Genomic DNA, 20,125 nt, shown 5'->3' on the forward strand with positions numbered 1-20,125 from the left:
TTTAGTTTTATTTCTTTTAAGACCTGCAACTTCTCCTTATTTCCTTATTTCCTCCAATAACTTAGGTACAATGGTTCTTCTACAGAAAACACCACATCACCTGCAAAGGCTTTTATCTTATAATTCCGTTGGCCCATCCATATCCCCTTTATGTCAGAATTATCCCTTATCCTCTGCACCAACACCTCTTAGGACTGATATAGGATTGAAGCAGTGATGGGGGGGCATCCTAGCCTTGTCCCCTTCTATAGTATATCTGAAGAAGTGTCAGGCGCGTAGGGAGCCGCTTTGCTTCCCCCTTTCAGGGGCCATCCACTTGTGTTGTGACGTCACGACGCATGTGTCATGACGTCACGATGCACGCGTCGTGCCCCGCCCCCAGGGGGGTGCCTCTGCACCGCCGCCCCGGACAGCAAAGAGGCTTCCTCCGCCGCTGGGTTCGAATCCCCACGATGGGTTGAGCTCCCATTGCTCGGTCCCTGCTCCTGCCAACCTAGCAGTTTGAAAGCACGTCAAGTGCAAGTAGATAAATAGGTAAATGGTGTTTCCTTGCGCTGCTCTGGTTCGCCAGAAGCGGCTTAGTCATGCTGGCCACATGACCCGGAAGCTGTACGCCAGCTCCCTAGGCCAGTAAAGCGAGATGAGCACCGCAACCCCAGAATTGTCCGTGACTGGACCTAATGGTCAGGGGTACCTTTACCCTCACCCACTGAGGTCCAGCTCCAAGGGCCTTCGGGCGGTTACCTCCCTGCGAGAAGCGAGTTTACAGGGAATCAGCCAGAGGGCATTTTCGGTGGTGGCGCCCACCCCGTGGAACGCCCTCCCATCAGATGTCAAGGAAATAAACAACTATCTGACTTTTAGAAGACATCTGAAGGCAGAGGTGTAGGAAGGGGCTGCAGTGGGTGCGGAACGCCACAGGTGTTTTGTGAGCCCTGGGTTTTTGTTTTGTTTTTTTAAAAAAACCTCATATTTCTGTCATTTTGTCATTTATGACGGAAGTGTCCCGAGGGTCACAATTTGGGAACGCCATTTATTTATTATAGATTGGACTACCATAGAGAGAGAAATATCTAATATGCTAAAATGTTCTGTCTGCATATCTCCACCGCTCTCTTCGTTAAACCTATGGACAGGCGCATGTCAAACTTTTGGTCAAAAGAACTTTTGACTTGGATGCTGGCTGCAGGCTGATCTCCACTGCATAGAAACGGAAAACGTTACAGAATTTGCAAATATCGCTACAGTACCAAAATATGTGGACTATTGCAGAAAAAAACGACACATAAGTTGCAACTCCCCAAGGGCATGGAAAACCCATTCTATGGCACATGGTGGGATTTAATTATTTATACTTTGAATACAGACTTCATTGTCTGCACCATTATGTGAAATTTGGCTATATTGAAGGACTTCTGTACTCTAAATCAGTGTTTTTCAACCTTTTTTGGGCAAAGGCACACTTGTTTCATGAAAAAAATCACGAGGCACACCACCATTAGAAAATGTTAAAAAAATTAACTCTGTTGACTATATATAAAGTAATTCTCTTGAATAGGAATCAAATAAACAATTTTTTCCCACGGCACACCAGGCAACATCTCGTGTGCCGCGGAACAGTGGTTGAAAAACACTGCTCTAAATGTTAAATTAAGTTGGAGCCGTGGGTCTTGTTCTGCTACTATACAGTTTCTGTTTCCCAAGGAAAGGATTTTTGCAACCCGTTTTCTGAGAACCTTGTCAGCACTTTCGTTTCTGTTCTTCTGGGATACTTCTTGTTTCTGTTTCCCAGAGGTTCCTGGAGGAGGGCAGTCTTAGTCATGGCGAGGGACTGAAAATAAGGTAAAAGAAAATAAAGAAAAAAGGATCTAAAGTTGAGCTCTATGTAGCTGAGGAAATGGAACCCTTTGGCGGTTTCTGATCACGAAAAGGCACCACCATTCATTTGTTCATACATTATCTTTGTATTTCTAGGGTTTCCAAATCTTTAAATGTTAGCAGCAGCAGCATTCAGCTGAGCAGCCTGATGACTCAGGAAGGCTCCTCTTCAGAAAATGCTGTCCGGCAGCCACCGGTCTCTATCTCTATCACTCTAAGCCTCTTGTTGACTAGGTGGATGTGGGTGTGCACAGGCATACACACAAAATAATAATTACATAGTTCTTTATTGGAATTGATTCCTGGATTATTGCTCATGCGAAGAGTTTCTGAGTTTTATCCAAGTTTAATGACTCAAAAAAAAAAAGGGAAGGGAAGGATCTTGTGTGTGGTATAGAAGCAAATGCGGCATTTCATAGAATCATAGAGTTGGAAAGGACCTCCAAGCATCATCTAGTCCAACCCCCTTGCAATGCAGAAATCTCAACTAAAGCATCCATGACAGATGGCCATCCAACTCCATGTGACAGCCCTTTAGATATTGGAAGATGGCTAATTGGCTATCATATCTCCTCTCAGTTTCCTCTTGCCCAGGCTAAACATACCCAACTCCCTCAACCATTCCTCATAAGGCTTGGTTTCTAGACCCTTGAACATCTTGGTCACCCTCCTCTTCACACATTCCAGCTTGGATGAAGAAATTGAGGGGATGGTTCTCAAATGTGCAGATGACACCAAACTGGAAGGGGTAGCTAATACCACAGAAGACAGAATCAGGATTCAAGATGATCTTAACAGATTGGGGAACTGGGCCCAAACAAACACAATGAATTTCAACAGGGACAAATAGCAGGTTCTGCACATAGGCAGGAAGAACCAGCTGTGCCTGAGGTGAAAAATAAAATTGGCACCCTTTCACTACGCACAGGGCAGAACTTCACCACCACCAGAAATTCTTGCATAACTTCTGCCATATGGAAAAATAAGACTCAAATTTTCTCAAATGCAAAGCTTAATACAGTAGCTATTATTTATTCTGATTTCAAGCATGATGCCTTACATAGTGCCAAGCTGGTCACAACCCTTAAGGTGCAAAAGAGCAGCATCCAGAGGGAGAAAGTGACAACTAGAGCCCAGATGGGCGGGGTATAAATTATTATTATTATTATTATTATTATTATTATTATTATTATTATTATATATTAGTATTATTATATATTAGTATTTCTCATTTAGGGGGGCACAGAGAAGAAGACAGTCTCTTGGATATGAAGAGAAATGTCTTCTGTAACTCAGAGCAGAGGTGGGGAACCTGTGGGGGACAGTTGTGGGGGGACTCCAATTCATCATCATCCCTCAACACTGACCATACTCCCTGGCACTTTTTGTGTTAATGACCATTTCTGCCTGGGCCACACCTGGGGGAATGTTGGTTGCTCCAAAAAACGGGATGCTATCCCCAGGGCTACACATCTGGTGCACAAGCTTTAGGTAGCAGGTAAGCTTTTTCCTATCCATCCAGTAATTTCATTTATTTTCTGTTGTTTACCTGCCATTCAACCTGAGGTCCCAGGACATGTTATAACAATTTTAAATACAACATTAACAACAATTTAAAACAACATAAAATCTCAAAACTAGGGTGCCTCCTAAAAATATGTGTATCTCAAGCCAAGGTAAGGTTCTACTGTTTCAGGTCTGAGTGCATGGCTGCTGCTGCTAAATGTAAACCACTTTGAAAACTTTTGCTTAAAAACCCCTCAGGGGAAAAGAAGGGGCATAAATAAATAAATAAATATGTTTAATGATAATAATGATAATAAATCCGATTCCGTGACCCATCTGCCCATGTTAGGGACTCTAGATAAGCGGCTCTTTTACGCATGCGCCCTCTAGAGGGCAAAGAGGGGTTTGCAGCCAATCGAATAGCTCCCATCCATTCGCTGCTTAACTGATGGATGAACTTTAAAGGCCCCGGGGGGGGGGTGTAGCTACCGCTTTTGCTCCCCCCCCCGCGCCGTCACGTCCGGAGGCGGGATTGCAAGGCTTGCCCGGGCTTGTTGGTTTCGATTTCCCCGCAGTCCGCTTTTAAAAGCCTGCCGCGCGCAGCCCGAAGTCATTGCTACTTTTGTTGGGGAGTCCGTGAGCTGTAAATCATCCGGTGAGTTTTACTTGGCAAACGGGGGGACGGGGGACGGGTCCCCGGGAGTTTTCTCCTTCTCCTTCTCCTTCTCTTGAGGTGGTGGAGGAAATGAATTGCTGAGAGGAAAATCACATGGTTCTGTTCTTTGGGTTTTTTTTTAATTCTGGAGGGGTGCGATTTGCCACCCGATTTTGTTTTGCTTTTTTCCCTCTGGAAGCGCGTCCCAATGATTTCCTGTGTTTACTCCCGAGTATGCGTGCATTGGGGGTTATAGCATGTACTGTAAATCGCTTTCCTGGACCGAAGCCCGTCGTCGTTCAGCCTTCCTGCTTTGCGGTGGCGCCCAGCCTGGCGTCTCTGGGTGTGGACGCTCCCAAAGTAGAGCCTGACATTGAAGACCTTCCCTTGTTCTTTGCCCCGCTACTTAGCACAGTATTCAAAGGTATACTGCCCCAGACCATGGGGGCTCCATTTAGCTCGCATAGCTGTTGATCCTGAAACCCCTGTCAACCAACTTAATTGTATGTTTTAGACTTTGAATTTCATGAAATCGTATACTTGTTACTGTATCAATGTAAGTTGCCTTGGAAATGCTATTGTCTTGAAAGGTCACTTAGAAACAGCTTATAAAACCAAAAGATACCGGTAAATAGATTGGATAGTGCAGTGGTGTCCAAACTTTTTTCAAAGAGGGCCGGATTTGATGAAGTGAAGGGCCAACCAGAGGGCCAACCAAAGTTGTTGATTTGTTTATTTTTATTTTTAGAATTGAAGTTGTTGAGCTTTTTTCAGGATTTTACCCCAGGAAATAAACAGCCACAGGGGCCGGATTAAACTGACCAGCGAGCTGGATTAGGCCCCTGAAACAGACTTTGGACATCCCTGGCATAGTGTATCCAACATAAAGCCATACTATGAGTAGACCCATTGACATTAAGGGACATGATTAGTGCTGGCCCATTAATATCAATGGGTCTTCTCAAAGCAAACTTTGCAGAAGTTTAGCAGTTTGTTGTGACTCTAGGCTCAGCCTCTCCTGTTGTATCCTTCTGCTTATGTTTTGTAAAGCACCAGCCACTTGTCTTCTGGAACATGCTGCACTCCCTTCATCACTGAGTTGCCCTTTTGAGTTAACTCTCTAGTTCTGTGATGTTGTGTGTGCATGTGACAAGAAGAGCATTCTACATGCTTCCATGCCTCATTCGCACATTATGCTTCCTGCTGTTTCATTCATGCATGCCTTTCGAACTAAGATTGAATGGAGCTATTTTCCATGGCCAGATGAGAACGACACTTTTCAGAAAGCTTTGCACTGTGGCTCCAGAAACCCTTTATGAGATTATAGATTGCTGAGAGAGAGAGAGAGAGAGAGAGAGAAGCCTGTGGTCCAGGGCTCCTGTCCATCGCTCTGGGAATGGGCATAGCTGGGGGGGGGCAGGGGGCAGTCCCCCCCCCAAATACACGGAAATCATTTTAAAGCATTCAAAGTACTCAATTAATTGAGGTTCTGCCCCCCCCACCAAAGCCTGCCCCTTTCGGGGGGGGGGATAGTTTTGTTAAGAGGGAGGCTTAAATGATGGGGTGTCCTGCTGGAACACTGAAATCTTGGATTATTTGGAAAGATCTTGAGAGGAGCAGTGGAGAGAGCATGAGGCTTTCAGGGACATCCAGGATTCCTGTTTTTTTACTGTGAAACATGGGGAAGTGACTGGAACATCTCACACTATCCATTATTACAGCTCCAGCGGTAGTGCAGGGTAGGATATAATATGTTTTCCTTGTATGCAACACTGCAACTTAGATCAATATTATTCCCACTTTGTGGATGGAAAACTGAGCCCACATTGGTCTGGTCCCCACTGTTCACATGCCTGTAGACTGAGTTGCAAAATGCATCCTGTATCTTTAGGAGTTTCAGAGAAGGGAGAATTCCGTCAGATGCAACTTCTTCCTTCTCTGTGGTTGTTGAGAAGGAAAGAGAGACTGGGGGGGGGGTGGACTCTGACCTCTTCCTAGTAGGGTGTGGACTGTGATCTACTACAATTTGTCTGTAGTAGTTTATCTGGTCCTTTCCTTCCTCTTCTGCAGAGCAGATGGCTGCCTTTATTGTGAAACAGCATGAGTGAAACATCCATGGGGTTGGGGAAGTTTTTTTTTTTTTTAATTTATAGTCCTTTCTTTCTATATATCACGGGCCAAGGTGGGAAAGGCATGCATACAACCCAAACCGTGGATTTGAGCAGATAACTGTCATTTGGACTTGGTGCTGCCTTTGGCCAGGGTGGGCTGTGCTACCTACACAATCTATACTTTGGGTTACTAATCTTTGTGGGACAGAGGGTGCATTGTCCCATGGCCAACCCTGCAGAGGCTACATGCCAAAATGAGTATAGCCTGGGAAATAAAAGTAGATCTGACACAATTACCGGTATATATAATTTTTAAGGACACATTTTGGAGGCAGGAGACACAAAAATTTTGCATCACACGATTATAGCTGGGAACTTGCAGTTAAAAATAATAAAATTGACACATTGGGTATTCACAAACATTTTGGCATAGCACTGAGCTACCTATGGAAGGATTGGCTAAAATAATAATTAAATTAAATGTGTTGTCATCGTGGCATTAGGGCAGGAGATCCATAGCAACAGTAAAGTGAATGAAGACGGCAGAGGGCCTCTTGTTGGACCACAACAAACTTCCCCCAATCTAAACTGTAGTAAATTGTGAGCTTATCCCACCTAATGTTTGTTACAGCAGAACCTCCAGGGCACTGGGCAGAAGCCTCCATTCTCTACTTGGGTCCTTTTAATTTCCTTGCACTTAAGGGTATTTCTTACATACGTTATGCTGTTGCGCTCAAGGCAGCAAAATGACTGGGGTACAGTTTTAGGTACGCCTTCTTGCTGACGCAGGGTGCAGAGACACTTAATTTACTATGCCTCAGTCCATGGGCGTAGCCAGGATTTATGTTAGGGTGGGGCAGAACCTCAGTTATAAGAATTTTTATTGATTTACTGTCCATCTGCCTCACCTTGGGTATGCTCATGCCTCAGTCTGATTTTGTGACCGGGGTGGCCAGAGGTAGTACGCAGAGGGGCATTCTTCCTCATCCCATTGTCAGTCCTTTTTGGTGAATTTAGAAGCTTATCCATAGTGACAGAATGCCCCCCCCCACCTCTGCCCACAAAGTGTCAACATACCAAGGATTTGCTCCTTCAAATGGCACCTTCAACCAGGGGCGTCGCTAGCCACCGGGCTGCTGGGGGCGGCAAGCCCAGTGGCACCCATGGGGGCGGGGCGTTGCTCCGTGCGCATGACGTCATGACGCATGCGCACGGAACAACGCCTCCGCGCGGGCCAGTTGGCCCGCCCCTCTCCCACTGCGCTCCGTGAGCGGAGCCGTCCCGGGGAAAGGAGAGGGGTTGGGCCAGCGGGCCTGCCCCTGTCCTTTCGCCCCGGGCTCCGCTCCCTGAGCACAGCAGGCAGGGAGCGGCGCGGCGGCGCGTGGGGAGTGATGGGAGGGGCCGCCGCTTGTCACCCCACGTGCCGCCGTTCGTTCCGTCGCCCCGGGAGCAGCAGCACCGCACACACTGTGCGCCGCTGCTGCTCCCACGGTGACGGAGCGAGCAGCGGTGCGTGGGGGTGACTTGCGGCGGCCCCTCCCACCACTCCCCACCGGTCACCCCGGGAGGAGCAGCGCTGCAGGAACGGGGTGCTCGCTCGGCCGAGCGAGCACCCCGTCCGTGCAGCGCTGCTGCTCCCGGGGTGACGGAGGGAGCGGCGGCGCGTGGGAGTGGTGGGAGGGGCCGTCGCAAGTCACCCCCACGCGCCAAAATGTTACGCCCACCTAGGGGCGGTACGAGGGGCGGCCCGCCCCCCCCCGCCCCCACCCTACGACGCCCCTGCCTTCAACCAACTTCAGCCTCCCTGGCCACTCTGCTGCTTTTGTTCCTGCACCAGGTGTACTGCTGCCCATTGAGAAGCCAGGAGGTGAAGCCAGCTAGTCTTGCCCTGGAGAGCAATTGTTAGAACTTTGCTGCTTTTGCAGCTGTTTCCAGGGAGAAACCTCGGGTGTGGAGAGTTGTTTTGTGGTGGGAGTACAAATTCAATTTGTGCTCAATTTGTGGTGTATCTGGGTTGTTGCTGTTTTATATTTTTATTGACGATTTATTCTATTGTATTTTTGTATTTTGGGGATGCGGGTGGTGCTGTGGGTTAAACCACAGAGTCTAGGGCTTGCCGATCAGAAAGTCAGCGGTTCGAATCCCCGCGACGGGGTGAGCTCCCGTTGCTCGGTCCCAGCTCCTGCCCACCTAGCAGTTCTAAAGCACGTCAAAGTGCAAGTAGATAAATAGGTACCGCTCCGGTGGGAAGGTAAACACTGTTTCCATGCGCTGCTCTGGCTCGCCAGAAGTGGCTTAGTCATGCTGGCCACATGACCCGGAAGCTGTACGCCAGCTCCCTCGGCCAGTAAAGCGAGATGAGCACTGCAACCCCAGAGTCATCCGCGACTGGTCCTTTTACCTTTACTTTTGTATTTAGGCTGTAATTTCTCCTGTATCAGTCTGTTCACTGCTGGTGTGGGAGGACTGATGAACTGTGCATGGAAGTGTTATGCATGCAAGCCTGGGTGGAGCTGTTACCCCTGGTGAAGAGATGAGTTACTTCTGAGGTTTGGCAGTGGCTTTTCTCTTCTGCAGCTGAGACTGCTGTGGCATTTGTGTGAGCTGAATCTCTGTCTACTCTCTCCACATGTAGAGGAGAACTGCGCTCATGTTATTGCTTTTCATTATGACCCAGTGCTGTGGATTTAATCCCTGCTTGCGTATGTAAAGATTCTAATGTTCTTTTCCTCTGTGCCAGCCAACCATGGCAGTTCTGCAGGACTTCCAGACATTTGTCTTCCTCGATCTTGAAACCACCGGCTTGCCCCTTGACCAGCCTCGCTTGGCTGAGCTCTGCCTCTTTGCAGTGCACCGCCGTTCACTCCAGCGCCCTCACCTGCTAGCCACGCCCCAGCTACCCCGCATCATAGACAAGCTCACTCTCTGCGTTGATCCCCAGAAGCCCTTCACCCTTGAAGCAGAGAGGATTACTGGACTGAGCAACCAAAACCTGGAGGAGAATTGCAAAGCAGGTTTCAACAGCGGTGTGGTGGAGATCCTAAAAGGGTTTCTGCAGCGGCAAACAGGCCCAATCTGCTTGGTGGCCCACAATGGCCTTGGCTTTGACTTCCCCCTGCTTCGTGCAGAACTGTGGCGAGTGGACACTGACCTGCCCCTGAGCACCGGCTGCCTGGACACACTGCCAGCCTTGAAGGAGCTAGAAAGATCTCCTGGCATGAGCTACCGGCTTGGGGCACTGTTCGAACGTTTCTATGGACGTGGGCCTAATGGGGCCCACTCAGCTGAAGGTGATGTGCTCACTCTTCTACAAGTGTTCCTTGCCAGAGCCCCTGAGCTAATGACATGGGCAGCTCGTAATGCGCATAGCTGGGGGGAGATTCGGCCTATGTACTCCCTCAGCCTAAGCAGAAGCAGGAACTAATAGCAAGAAAGATGACATGACCTCTTTCCCCACAAGTGCACATACACACAGAATCAAACCTTGAAGTGTTGTCCTGTACACTTTTGTAACTGCTTTGAAATAGCTTAGGGGTTTGGAGAAGCCATCCTGGTTTCTGATTTGATCCTGGAATGTCCTGCTTTTTCTTAAGATGTCCCTGTTTTCATTGGAGAAATGTTGGAGGGTATGGCAAAGGAGTGTTGTAAGGATGAAAGGTACTAAATAGATATTTGGTAGTATAATTTAGCAATGATGCTTCCCTGTTTCAGATAGAAGGATTCCCCAGGACATGTTCTCCCTACTCCAGACATGTTCTACTGCAGGGGTGGCCAACCTTTGGACTCCATAATTTCCATCCAGCATGGCCAACAGGGATGATAGAAATTTGTGGTCCAGCAACATCGGGGTGGAGTGAGGGACACAGGTTTCCTGTCCCTGGTCTAAAGATACTTTGATGCAGCCACGTTGATAACATTAGGCAGGGTTGGGGTCTGATCAGTGCCTGGGTGGGATACTGCTTGGAAGCCCATGTATGATGCTCTGAACTCTGAGGCTGTAGTCTCATACACACACTATGGGGTTTTCTGAGCAGACATGCCTCTGATTGTACTGCCAAGGAAACAAGGGTTATGAATGTGATAAAATGAATTAACAAGAATAATTTATCCAAACTTTTTGTAGGGGAATTCACTTTTATTTGGGGGGGGGATGAGGCACAACCTTCTCCCATATGTCTACAGTGATACCTCCGGTTATGAACTTAATCTGTTCCAGAGGTCCATTCATAACTGGAAACCGTTCTTAACCTGAGGTGTGCTTTTGCTAATGGTGTCTCCCGCTGCTGCTGCGCTGCTGGCGCACGACTTCCGCTCGCATCCTGGGGCAAAGTTCGCAACCCAAAGCATTTGTAAGGAGGATGGTATGTAACCTGAGGTTCCACTGTATTTACTGAAGTAAAAAGTCTATTCACTAAATTTGGTGAAAAGGTGATGGGGAGAATTATATTTGAAATGTGCATGTATGGTTATCTTTCTACAGCTCTACATTATAAACAATTGTGAGGTTTTTGCATTGTCCCTCCTTACCTACAGAAAGACAACATATGCCAAGGAGTTTTATTTTCCCTGAGGTTATATGGAAGTAGGATATAATTTAGGTGTCCCATCATTAATCATTTATAAAGCAGCTATTTAAGTATTATGATTAACATTCAGAACATACCAAGTTACATATGAATTGCCATAATGAACTCATGTCTCATGACAGTAATCATACTTAGCATTTTAGAGTGTTAATTTCCCAAATACATTGTTAATCACTGTCCTCTGTAAAGGTGATCTCTATTATTATCAATGCACACAAATGCTTTACGGGGCTGAAATTTGATGAACTAGTGTCAAATCTGAATGGGAAGTCCAACAAAATAAATTTATGAGGCAGATATTGGGGCTTCCTCCTGGGACTCTATTGGCTCATCTTAGAGCTGAGTTGGGTCTCCCCTCAATAGCGGCCAGAATTGGTCCAGCCTATCTTAGCTACTGGCATAGACTTGATGCCTTTCAGGACCATATTCTCACCAAACTCAGCTGGTTGGAGCAGCTAAGGGCAGGTGGTTGGGTACAAAAGTGTCAAGACAAGCTTAGGGTTTGAAATCTCCAAGAGGGGAAATATTTATCCCTTAGTTCACGTGAACTTAGAAATTGGATATTTGACCATGACGCCAAGCAAGCCAGAGCACCCACGATCGCTTTGGGACTCTCAAATTAAGGACAACCATTCAAGGCCTCACTTCCTTGAGATGCTGACTTTCCCACAATTGCACAGGGCCTTTGTTGAGCTTCGGTTTCAGCAGATGCCCTCAGCATCCTTAGGGGAGGGGGGAGATACCTTGGAATACCTCAGATGGCATGGAAATGCATTTATGGATGCAATCAGGTTGAGGATGTCTTGCACCATTTGTGATTCACCCTTTATATACGGTGCCCAGAGAATTTTTATCTCCTATTTTTATTGGTTTTCAGATTGATACCCCCCAGAAGTGATAGTTAAACACTCTACAAATTGCGTATCTGTAGCCAAATTTGCTCTGGCAGCTAAGCTTTGCTAGTTATATTAATGCATTTCAATTTAAAATTTTAAGCTTCTATGCTGTAGTCTTTTATAGACTTTTGTTTTGTGATTTTAGAGGAATGCCTTGCATTTGCCCTGTGTGTGAAGGCTTTGGCTATATACAATTAATTTAACAATGAATGAATGCATCAAAAATATTATCAATGAATTGCAGAATATGGGTGGGGCAGATTGAAAGGGGCTTACCACTGGCAAATGCCACCCTATACCCACTTACCTGGGAGTAAGTCTGTTGAACTCAATGAACTTAGTTTTGCATAGACACTAATAGATTGTGGTGAGGTAAGTTTTGAACTGGGGACTTCGTTCACAGCTCAGTCTATTAGCTGCTATGCTCTCATCATTACCACAAGATGCATTCCATGTTCAGGAGTGTTTGCAGATGGCTGTCTTCCTGCCTAAGTGCAGAACCTTATATTGGTCTCTCTTGAATCATGCTTTGATTGGCCTGATCTGCTGCTGCTCACCATTGCAACATCTTATGGGCAGTGAATTACATAAATAATTGTGGGTTCCTCCTAGGATATACTTCCTGTTTATTCTGCAAGCCTGTTGCCTGTATTAGTGGCCTGATTTCTTGTGTGTGCCTCTCATTTATTCTGTTGCAATGCCCAATAAAAGCTCTTTTTAAAATTACTGTTAGTCTTCTGCTTTGTTTTGCAGTGTCAAATGCCAAGGCCAGAGGTGTAAGGTACAACATTTAGTCAGTTAATCAGGTAGATTAAAATAGTGCCTGATGGAGCAGATTTTTAAAAAAACTGTTTTTAATGCAGGTACTTACAAAATCTATCAGTCGCAGATGGCATTTTACTACTTCTCGTTCATTAGGGCAGTCTTTGATCACCATTAGCCCCAACCAGCATAGCCAATAAGGAGGCATGATGGGAGATGTAGTCCCAAAAAGTGTACCTAGAGGCCCATTTGTTCTCTACCCTAAATTAGTGCACTGACAGTTAGTGCTTTATCAGCTCTCAATTTCCAGATTAAAATGGCAGGAGTGTGTGTCTGGCACCTCACATTCTGACTCAACAGTTTTTAATGGGGAAGGAAGGGAGAGGTTTTTGAGTCCTGGGGGGGGGGGAGCATATAATGCAGTCACATTTTCAGCCTGATTTCCTTCGCCCAACAAGCTTCATGTTTAAATACATGAAATTCTCACACTTGTGATACCAAGACAAAATCACCAAAAGAGTCGGTGTATAGCAGGGCTAGAGTGTTGGAATAGGCCTGGTGAGTCCTGGGTTCAAATCCCCAATCAATCACGAAGCTCCCTCAGTGATCCCCAGTGGAAAGACAAAATGTGGAAAAGAAGCATTTCCACTCCTTGGCGGAAGTGCTGGATTCTTTCTTGCCTCTGTACTTTTACTGTTTCTTATCTTGTGAACTCAGGTTGGAAGAGTGATGTTTCACCTTGTACTTTCAGAAAGCCTTTCCACAGCACCAGCTCTACTGTTAGGCAAAGTGAGGTTTGCAATTCTCCATCTGCAGTCCCCAAATAAACTTGACTGGCACTGGCTACTCTGTGTCTGGAGGAGGGACATTTGTTGCTCTGCATCAGCCAGCAATATACCTCGGCCAGCCCTGTTCATGTACCCCAATGCTGAAGAACCTTGCACATCAGCCAAAGGATCACAGTGTCTTGCACAATTGTTCCAGGCACCTCTGGATGCATATTTTGTCTACTCAGGGTGCTGACCCCGCCCCAATGGATACCATTGTTGCCCCTGACCCCTTGAATGGCAATAATGAGGCCTCCAACCATCTTTTGGTTTGTTTATTGCAAGTGAAAACAAGAAGGAATAGTCAGCTATAATTTAGGGGTGCTTGCTGGCATTTCTGTTTGTATCGCTGAAAACCCCCAATAAGCTGCTGAGAAACTCAAGGGTTCGGGGTTCCCTGAAATACTTTTTACAAACACCTAAGCAAGAAGAACAAAATGACCTCAGAGTTCCAGATTGTAAACTTAAATGCTGTTTCAAAGTGGCTAACTTTTCTGGAAGGACAGCCGATGGCATTGTTAGTGCCTTACAGCAAAGCCTCCTCCCAGCCCTTAGCAAACAGGGCTTAATGGACAAATCAGTCAGTCAGGAAAGGATTTATTTATTTTTGGGCGTGATACAATATGGGATTTTCCTGCACATGACTATTTGAATCACATGGGTGTAGCTCAGAAGCACTGCTGTGAGGAAACATTAAGAAACCCTGGGAACCGTTTCCTCAAAATCACTTCTGTAAAGCATGACTTCAGCAAAGGCCTGCAAAGGGTGTTCCTTCTGTTTCTCAGCAGCCCCTACCTGACACCTTACAGAAGTATGCAAGCTTGTATTTACATAAATGGGGATGAATCCTTGTGATCTATCTTCACAGTAACCTTGTCAAGGTAAAGACTGTAGTGCTATACCTCTCAATTATCGTGCTTTAAACAGGACAGCATAGCATTACAGAAGCCACCCCAGCTTCTGACTGGATCCCAGGAGGACATGGCTAGCGCAGGGGAAGGGTGTGGCAATGGAGGCCACCAACCAAAATTTTACCACCCACATGACCAAAAAAAATATATTTTGCACTAACCTGCTTCTAACACCAGAGGTGACTACAGATGCATACTGAGTTATTTTTACTTATATTAAGTGTAAAAAAGGAGGGGGAGATTAAATGTTTTAAAAAGTTAAGACTGCAATTTCATTGCTGATAGTATCATGTGGATGCTGTGAGCAGCACCAGTTCAACCATAAACACCCTTCTGAAAGCTACGATGTGCAGATAATATTCTAAACTGCTGAGTAGCAGGGCTCATTCAGACTTGCCCTTGTCCCCCATCTTTCTCCCCCACCACCCGAGGAAATCTGATCTTTACTGCTGAATGGAAGCAAGTGTCAACTGGGTTTTCTCCAGATTGATGTTTGCTCCGATTTAGCGCTAAAGAGCAGCTTTCCGAGAGTGGTGGGGCAATGGCAAAACCACTCAGCTCCGTGCTTTGCTTTGCAGGCATAAGATAGGCAGAAGTGTGGACGAGTCCTCACACTGACCTGAAGTGACTGGGTGAATCGGAGACAGAGGAGTGCTAAGAAAGGGGCTTTGGCTTTCTCTAAGAGGTATGGCAATTTCATCTCACTAGGAGGGTTTTGGGAGGCATAGGGCTCCCAAATAACAAATGCAAATGCATTATTTGCTAATGCATCCATTACCTGAGCAGGTGCACAACCTTGGAGAAGGGCATGAGGGGACAGGTCTGCAGGAGATAGGTGGTTACATCCATTTTAGTTCATTCTTATATATGAGTTTAGGAGACAGATATAAAACATGGTAAGAACAAGACAAAATAAGGACACTTCAAATACTTATTTTTTTAATACATTTTCGTTCCCTTTTTATTTGGTTTTTATCCATTTTTTCTCTATACCTTTTGGGTGAGGGGGCAGATTTGGGGGATTAATGCATATTTTTCCGGTCATTTTGCTGCTGTTGTCGTTGGTATTTTTGTCATTTAAAGATGGAAGAAAAAATCACGATATCGACCGGGGCAAAGAGCCGGACAAACTGAAACGCACAATTACGGCACGATCAGATACACAGACACTGAGTAATATATAGTCAGAGTGCCTCTGGGAATGTTGGGAGGGGGAGATGGGGAGGGGGATGCTTTGGCTGCTATGGAAAATAGGTTGGTTTGGAGGCCGCAGGCTGCAGATTAAGAGTACAGGAGCAGGAATTTTGGGATAGGCCAGGAAAAAGAATAGGGCCATAGGAAGAGAACCATAAAGATGAGAAAAAGCAAGAGGTGAAAAAGAAGATTGGGAGAAGGATAAATCAGACAATGAAATGAACTGGAGACGGGGGGGAAGGAGGGAAGAGGTGGGGTGGGGGGAGATTAATATTATCCCGATCCTAAACAAATTTACTTGGAAGTAAACCCAGATGGAACCAACTTCCAGCTAACTGCTAAAGGTTACGACCTGAAACCACAACCACAAGATTACACCCTACAAATTCTATGTGAATTAATCAAGAATAACTACAACACTTCCTCTCAACTGTCATGGTGCAGCAAAATCCCCATATTAACCGTAGGCCTCCTTTCTGTGTATGAAGGGCAGTGTAGTAATAAATAATAATAATAATAATAATAATAATAATAATAATAATAAATTGTGAGTATGTAGAACCATCAATGGGTTCAGTACCCTGTGGAAATTGTGCAGAGGCACAGGCTGCCTGGGTTCCCCGTTGGACCTAGACATTTCTGAGCCACAACAGATGCTCAGAAGTAGCATGGCAGCTCTACATACAGGTTCTGTGTGGAGGTGTCAGTTCATACAATCTGTACGTCCTGTGCAATTCCTGTTGGGCTGTTTGCCTGACAGAAACCCCACATGCTTCTCACAATGGCCTCAGAACCAAGGTCGTGGGGGGACACTTGAATCACCCTGACTGGGAGTACAATGAGTTGAAAAAAAGGGATCCAGATGGCTCCACTTTCAAGTATCTTGAATATGCAACCTTAGAAGGAGAAGGAAAGAGAGGGGGAAAGGAAAAAGGATGTATAACAGAGTCTCCCCCCTTGGTCCTCCCCCCGCCCTGAGCTGTGGGCCCCAAGCTTCACTGGTGATCATGGCATACATACTGGTATTGGGGGGGGGGGAATGTAACCCCCAGAAATACAACTCAGTGGGAATGATACTCTCACCCCACATTTTGCCTTTTGTCTCCCCTCCAGAATAAACCCTTCTGCAGAGATTACGTACGTGCACACACAACCTCCAAACCGTAACAAACACCACAGTGCTGCGGGTTCCCCCGTTATGATCATCCTCCTTTTAACACCCCACATCCCCAATACAGACCAACAGGGAGGAGAAGCAGGAGACAATTTCCCCCAATATTTTGGTTGCCCTCTATCCTGACCCTTAAACTTTTGGGAAGAGGGGCTGGGAATGGAGAAGTGAGTGTTAAAAACCTTAATTAAAGCGCTGAATATAATATTGAACCCCAAACCCCTTAATAAACCCCAAATCTGCCTGGCATTCAGACACTGAAGATGGCAACTGAATCGCCTCCAATCTCAAACCCCTCCCCCATGACCAGCTGGTGTTCATGGGGGGCATGCGGAGGGGAGATGGAGGAGCATTTGCCACACGTTGGGGGCGAAGTGTCAAGAGAGAAGTGAGAGTCATGCCATGCTTTCCACAACATTGGGTGGGTGGGGTTCAAAGGGAATGGCGGGGGGGCAAGTTAGAGAGGAGACTGGAGAGCTAGGAGTAGCTGGGAGGTTTGGGGGTCTGGAGCCGAGATGGCAGGGGTAAAAAGGGAGGGAGCCATGTAAAGTCACGGAGCTGTCCCAGGGATGGGAAATGAGATCGGGCAGAGTGTGTGCGCACGAGGCAATGGGAGAGGGGGCGGTCTATCTCTAGTTGTAGTTTCTCTCATATATATAATATATATATATATAAACAGCACAAACATCTACATTCATTTGGGAGGGGGAGGGATGACACCCCACCAGCCCCCTCCCAGTGCAAGCACCCACCGGCCCCCCCTTTCCCCTGCACAAGGGGACATGGGGGGCAGGGACAGGATGGTAGCTTCCTCCACACAACGCCTCCTACTGCTGGGGGTAGGGACCTGTGGGGAGAGAGAGAGAGAGAAAGAGAGAGAGGGAGAGAAAGTAGATGAACACAGAAAAAAAGGGAAGCTTTCCTGTGACAGAAGCGACACTCGCACACAAAACCCCCTCCAGGAGCATCTGAACAGAACTGGAACATATCTCTGAAGTGTCTCTCCAATGGCCCTGGGGGTGGAGGGAAGGGCTCTTTCTGGCTCAGCTGCTTGGGGGGGGGAGAGTTGTCCCCAGCCATGGCATCATCACCCCTACCTCTCTTGGCCTTGGAAGACCACCACACAGCCCAGACCCAAGAGGCCGAGGGGTGCCAAGCAATGATGGTCTTCCTCACAGGCCTGGCAGGATAGGGCAAACGCTGAGGCCCAGGAGGGCACACCACTGCTATTGACTTAATTTATGTTGATGTAGCTTATTTCCCCTGTTTCTGGGCCTCCCCCATAGGGAGGCCAGATCTGCTCCCCCCCTGTGGATCCTGCTGCCTGAAGCATCTGCCTCACCTTGTCTCATGGGCAAGCCAGCCCTGGGTAGGGCCACAGGTGAATTCTGGGGCAGGTAAGATGGCGGCATCTGCTGCAGCTGCTTCGCCCAGTACTTCTCTTTCCAGCGCTGGGCTGCCCTTCTTGCAGTGCCACCCACCCTCCCGCCATAGCTGTCAACCGTTCCCCCTTTTTGCAGGAAATTCCCTTATTATGGCATTGGGAAACAGCAGGGAGGGTTGACAGCTCTGCCTCCCGCTCCCTGGCCAGCTTGCTTAGGGCAAGAGCCTGGAAGGTCCCCTCAAACGGTGCCAGCCCTGGCCGGAAATTTATAGGCTTCCTGAGTCTGAATGCTTACGGGGCAAAGTTTTATTTCCACGCTGGGAAGTTGTATACAAAATGCATTTTAAGACATGAAACTCTACTAAGTGGATTTCAGATATGGGCCAGCTTCCATTGACAAGAAGCTCAGCTGTTTTAAAATAAATAAATAAATAAATAAAATAAACTCCCATTGCTGGAGAGCAGTATCAGACTCAGTTGCCCAAACTTCATCAGACTACTTGCATGAGTGCTGAGCCAACAAACCTTTTCCCCTACCACAGCTCTTCTGAAGAGTGTCTTAGCTCAATTATCTGGTGCAATTTGGTATTTGTTAACAAAGAAAACTGACACGCAGCCAATTTTCTCTTATTTCTGATTATAAGGGTTTTTCTTCCTGGCTGGAACCATGGCATACACAATTTTACCAATTAAAATCACTCCCCCACCAACTCATAAAACACATGTATGATATTTTACATATTAAAACAATTCATTTCTCTCAGTTGCTGTTTGTCAGCAGAGCAAAACATCTAAGGCATGGTGCAAATTGCAGCTTGGGTGTGTAGCAGGGGGGGGGGAGCTTAATCAGGAAAGGAATTTAATCCCTCACTCCCTAAGTACCACAGTCCCAATTTGATTTGGGGTGGGTAGGAGCGCTGCTATTAATTTTTTGACCCAAAGGCATAATATAAATTTGCACAAAGGAAGCTTGACATTGTTCTTTACCGTTGCATGCAAAGGACAAAGCCTTGCTTTCATTTATATCCTGACAAAGGACTCTTTGCTTATTGATTCAGATGAGGGTGTGTTGTAGAGCAGTTTGAGAACGCCTTGACTCTCAGAGGTACGTGGCCAGGCTGAGGAAGCTGCCTTCTCTTCTGTGCACCAAGAGCTGAGGACGACTCCTCACGGAAGGAGACATGCTAAGGCAGAGGGGGCTTCTGGCCATTAAGACCAGCCGAGGGGAAGGAGTCCTAGCAGCAGTCAGCTGCTTCTGTAGTCCATGGTGGAGTTCAAATCTGAACCTGATATCTGGGGCAAATGTGCCTAGAGACCTACAGACTAACAAATTCCACACACAGGCCAACAAAGCTGATTACCCATTCAATAGTATCCAAAAGGCTCTCATTTCACTATGTCAGCAATCCAGATCAGGTGAGGGGAATGTTTGGCCCTCTACATGTTTCTAAACTACAACTCCCATCATCCCTGGCTATGCTTGCTGGGGCTGATGGGAGTTGTAGTTCAGCAACATTGTAAGACCAAAGGTTCCCTTCACCTGAATTAGATGCTCACAGTCCAGGTGTGTAGAATGTTATTCTCCTCTAGATTCCACACCTTTCAGCCTCAGGCACAACTGTGTATTAGGGTCTACACTGCTATAATATACAAATATCAGCGAGCTGCCAAATAACACCACATTCGTTACCAAATGCCATGTTATTTCACAAAGCATAACAGCTTTTTTATTTTGGCATGGGAAAATGGCTTTGGATGTGGGGAAGCATTCGAATATGGGTATGTTCACATTAGTAGCTTGAAACGCAGTGAGGTCATTTCATCTGGTTGTGTTTCTAGCCAGATTTGCATGGAGTTGTTCACATTACAAAGGGGGCATGGATGTATTGACCTGATGCAAATTGCCTTTTGGGTTTCCTCCCCCTATAATCGCGCGCACACACACACACAATTCCTATTCAGCTGGCACCTGTGCCTGTGCACTCATCAGCACAATGGCTTTTGGGGTGCCACATTCTGGGGGTTGTTCATGTCTTAAAGGGTGTCAGAACTGCGTATGAGAACTACAGGCTGACTTGCAAACTGTCCCCTTCATAAAATTGGTGTGTGATGATCAGGTTGAAGTGGTCAAGGAGTGATGCTTCAGTCCCCAGCATAGCTCCTTGTTCCTCCTCCATGATGAGCAAAACCATAATAAATGACACAAATGTGCTTAATTTGCGGAACATGGGTCTCAACTGCAGG

At 46.6% G+C, this 20,125-nt stretch overlaps 2 protein-coding genes across 2 annotated transcripts in view; one reads left to right on the forward strand and one right to left on the reverse strand.

Annotated features, from left to right (window-relative positions):
* The first annotated feature begins 3,954 nt into the window (after positions 1-3,954).
* On the forward strand, positions 3,955-10,385 carry TREX2 (three prime repair exonuclease 2). The gene is made up of 2 exons (XM_033173941.1): positions 3,955-4,039; positions 8,891-10,385. Exon 2 carries the CDS (start codon positions 8,897-8,899, stop codon positions 9,572-9,574), a length of 678 nt encoding a protein of 225 aa, XP_033029832.1. The 5' UTR covers positions 3,955-4,039; positions 8,891-8,896; the 3' UTR covers positions 9,575-10,385.
* A 4,682-nt stretch (positions 10,386-15,067) lies between these two features.
* SYP (synaptophysin) overlaps positions 15,068-20,125 on the reverse strand; it is a 28,410-nt gene continuing 23,352 nt past the window's right edge. Inside the window, exon 7 of the mRNA XM_033173940.1 lies at positions 15,068-17,344. The gene's annotated coding sequence lies outside the window, so the exon portion shown is untranslated. The remainder of the gene's footprint in view (positions 17,345-20,125) is intronic.

Source organism: Lacerta agilis, chromosome 16 (genome assembly GCF_009819535.1).
Source record: "Lacerta agilis isolate rLacAgi1 chromosome 16, rLacAgi1.pri, whole genome shotgun sequence".
Classification (NCBI taxonomy): domain Eukaryota; kingdom Metazoa; phylum Chordata; class Lepidosauria; order Squamata; family Lacertidae; genus Lacerta; species Lacerta agilis.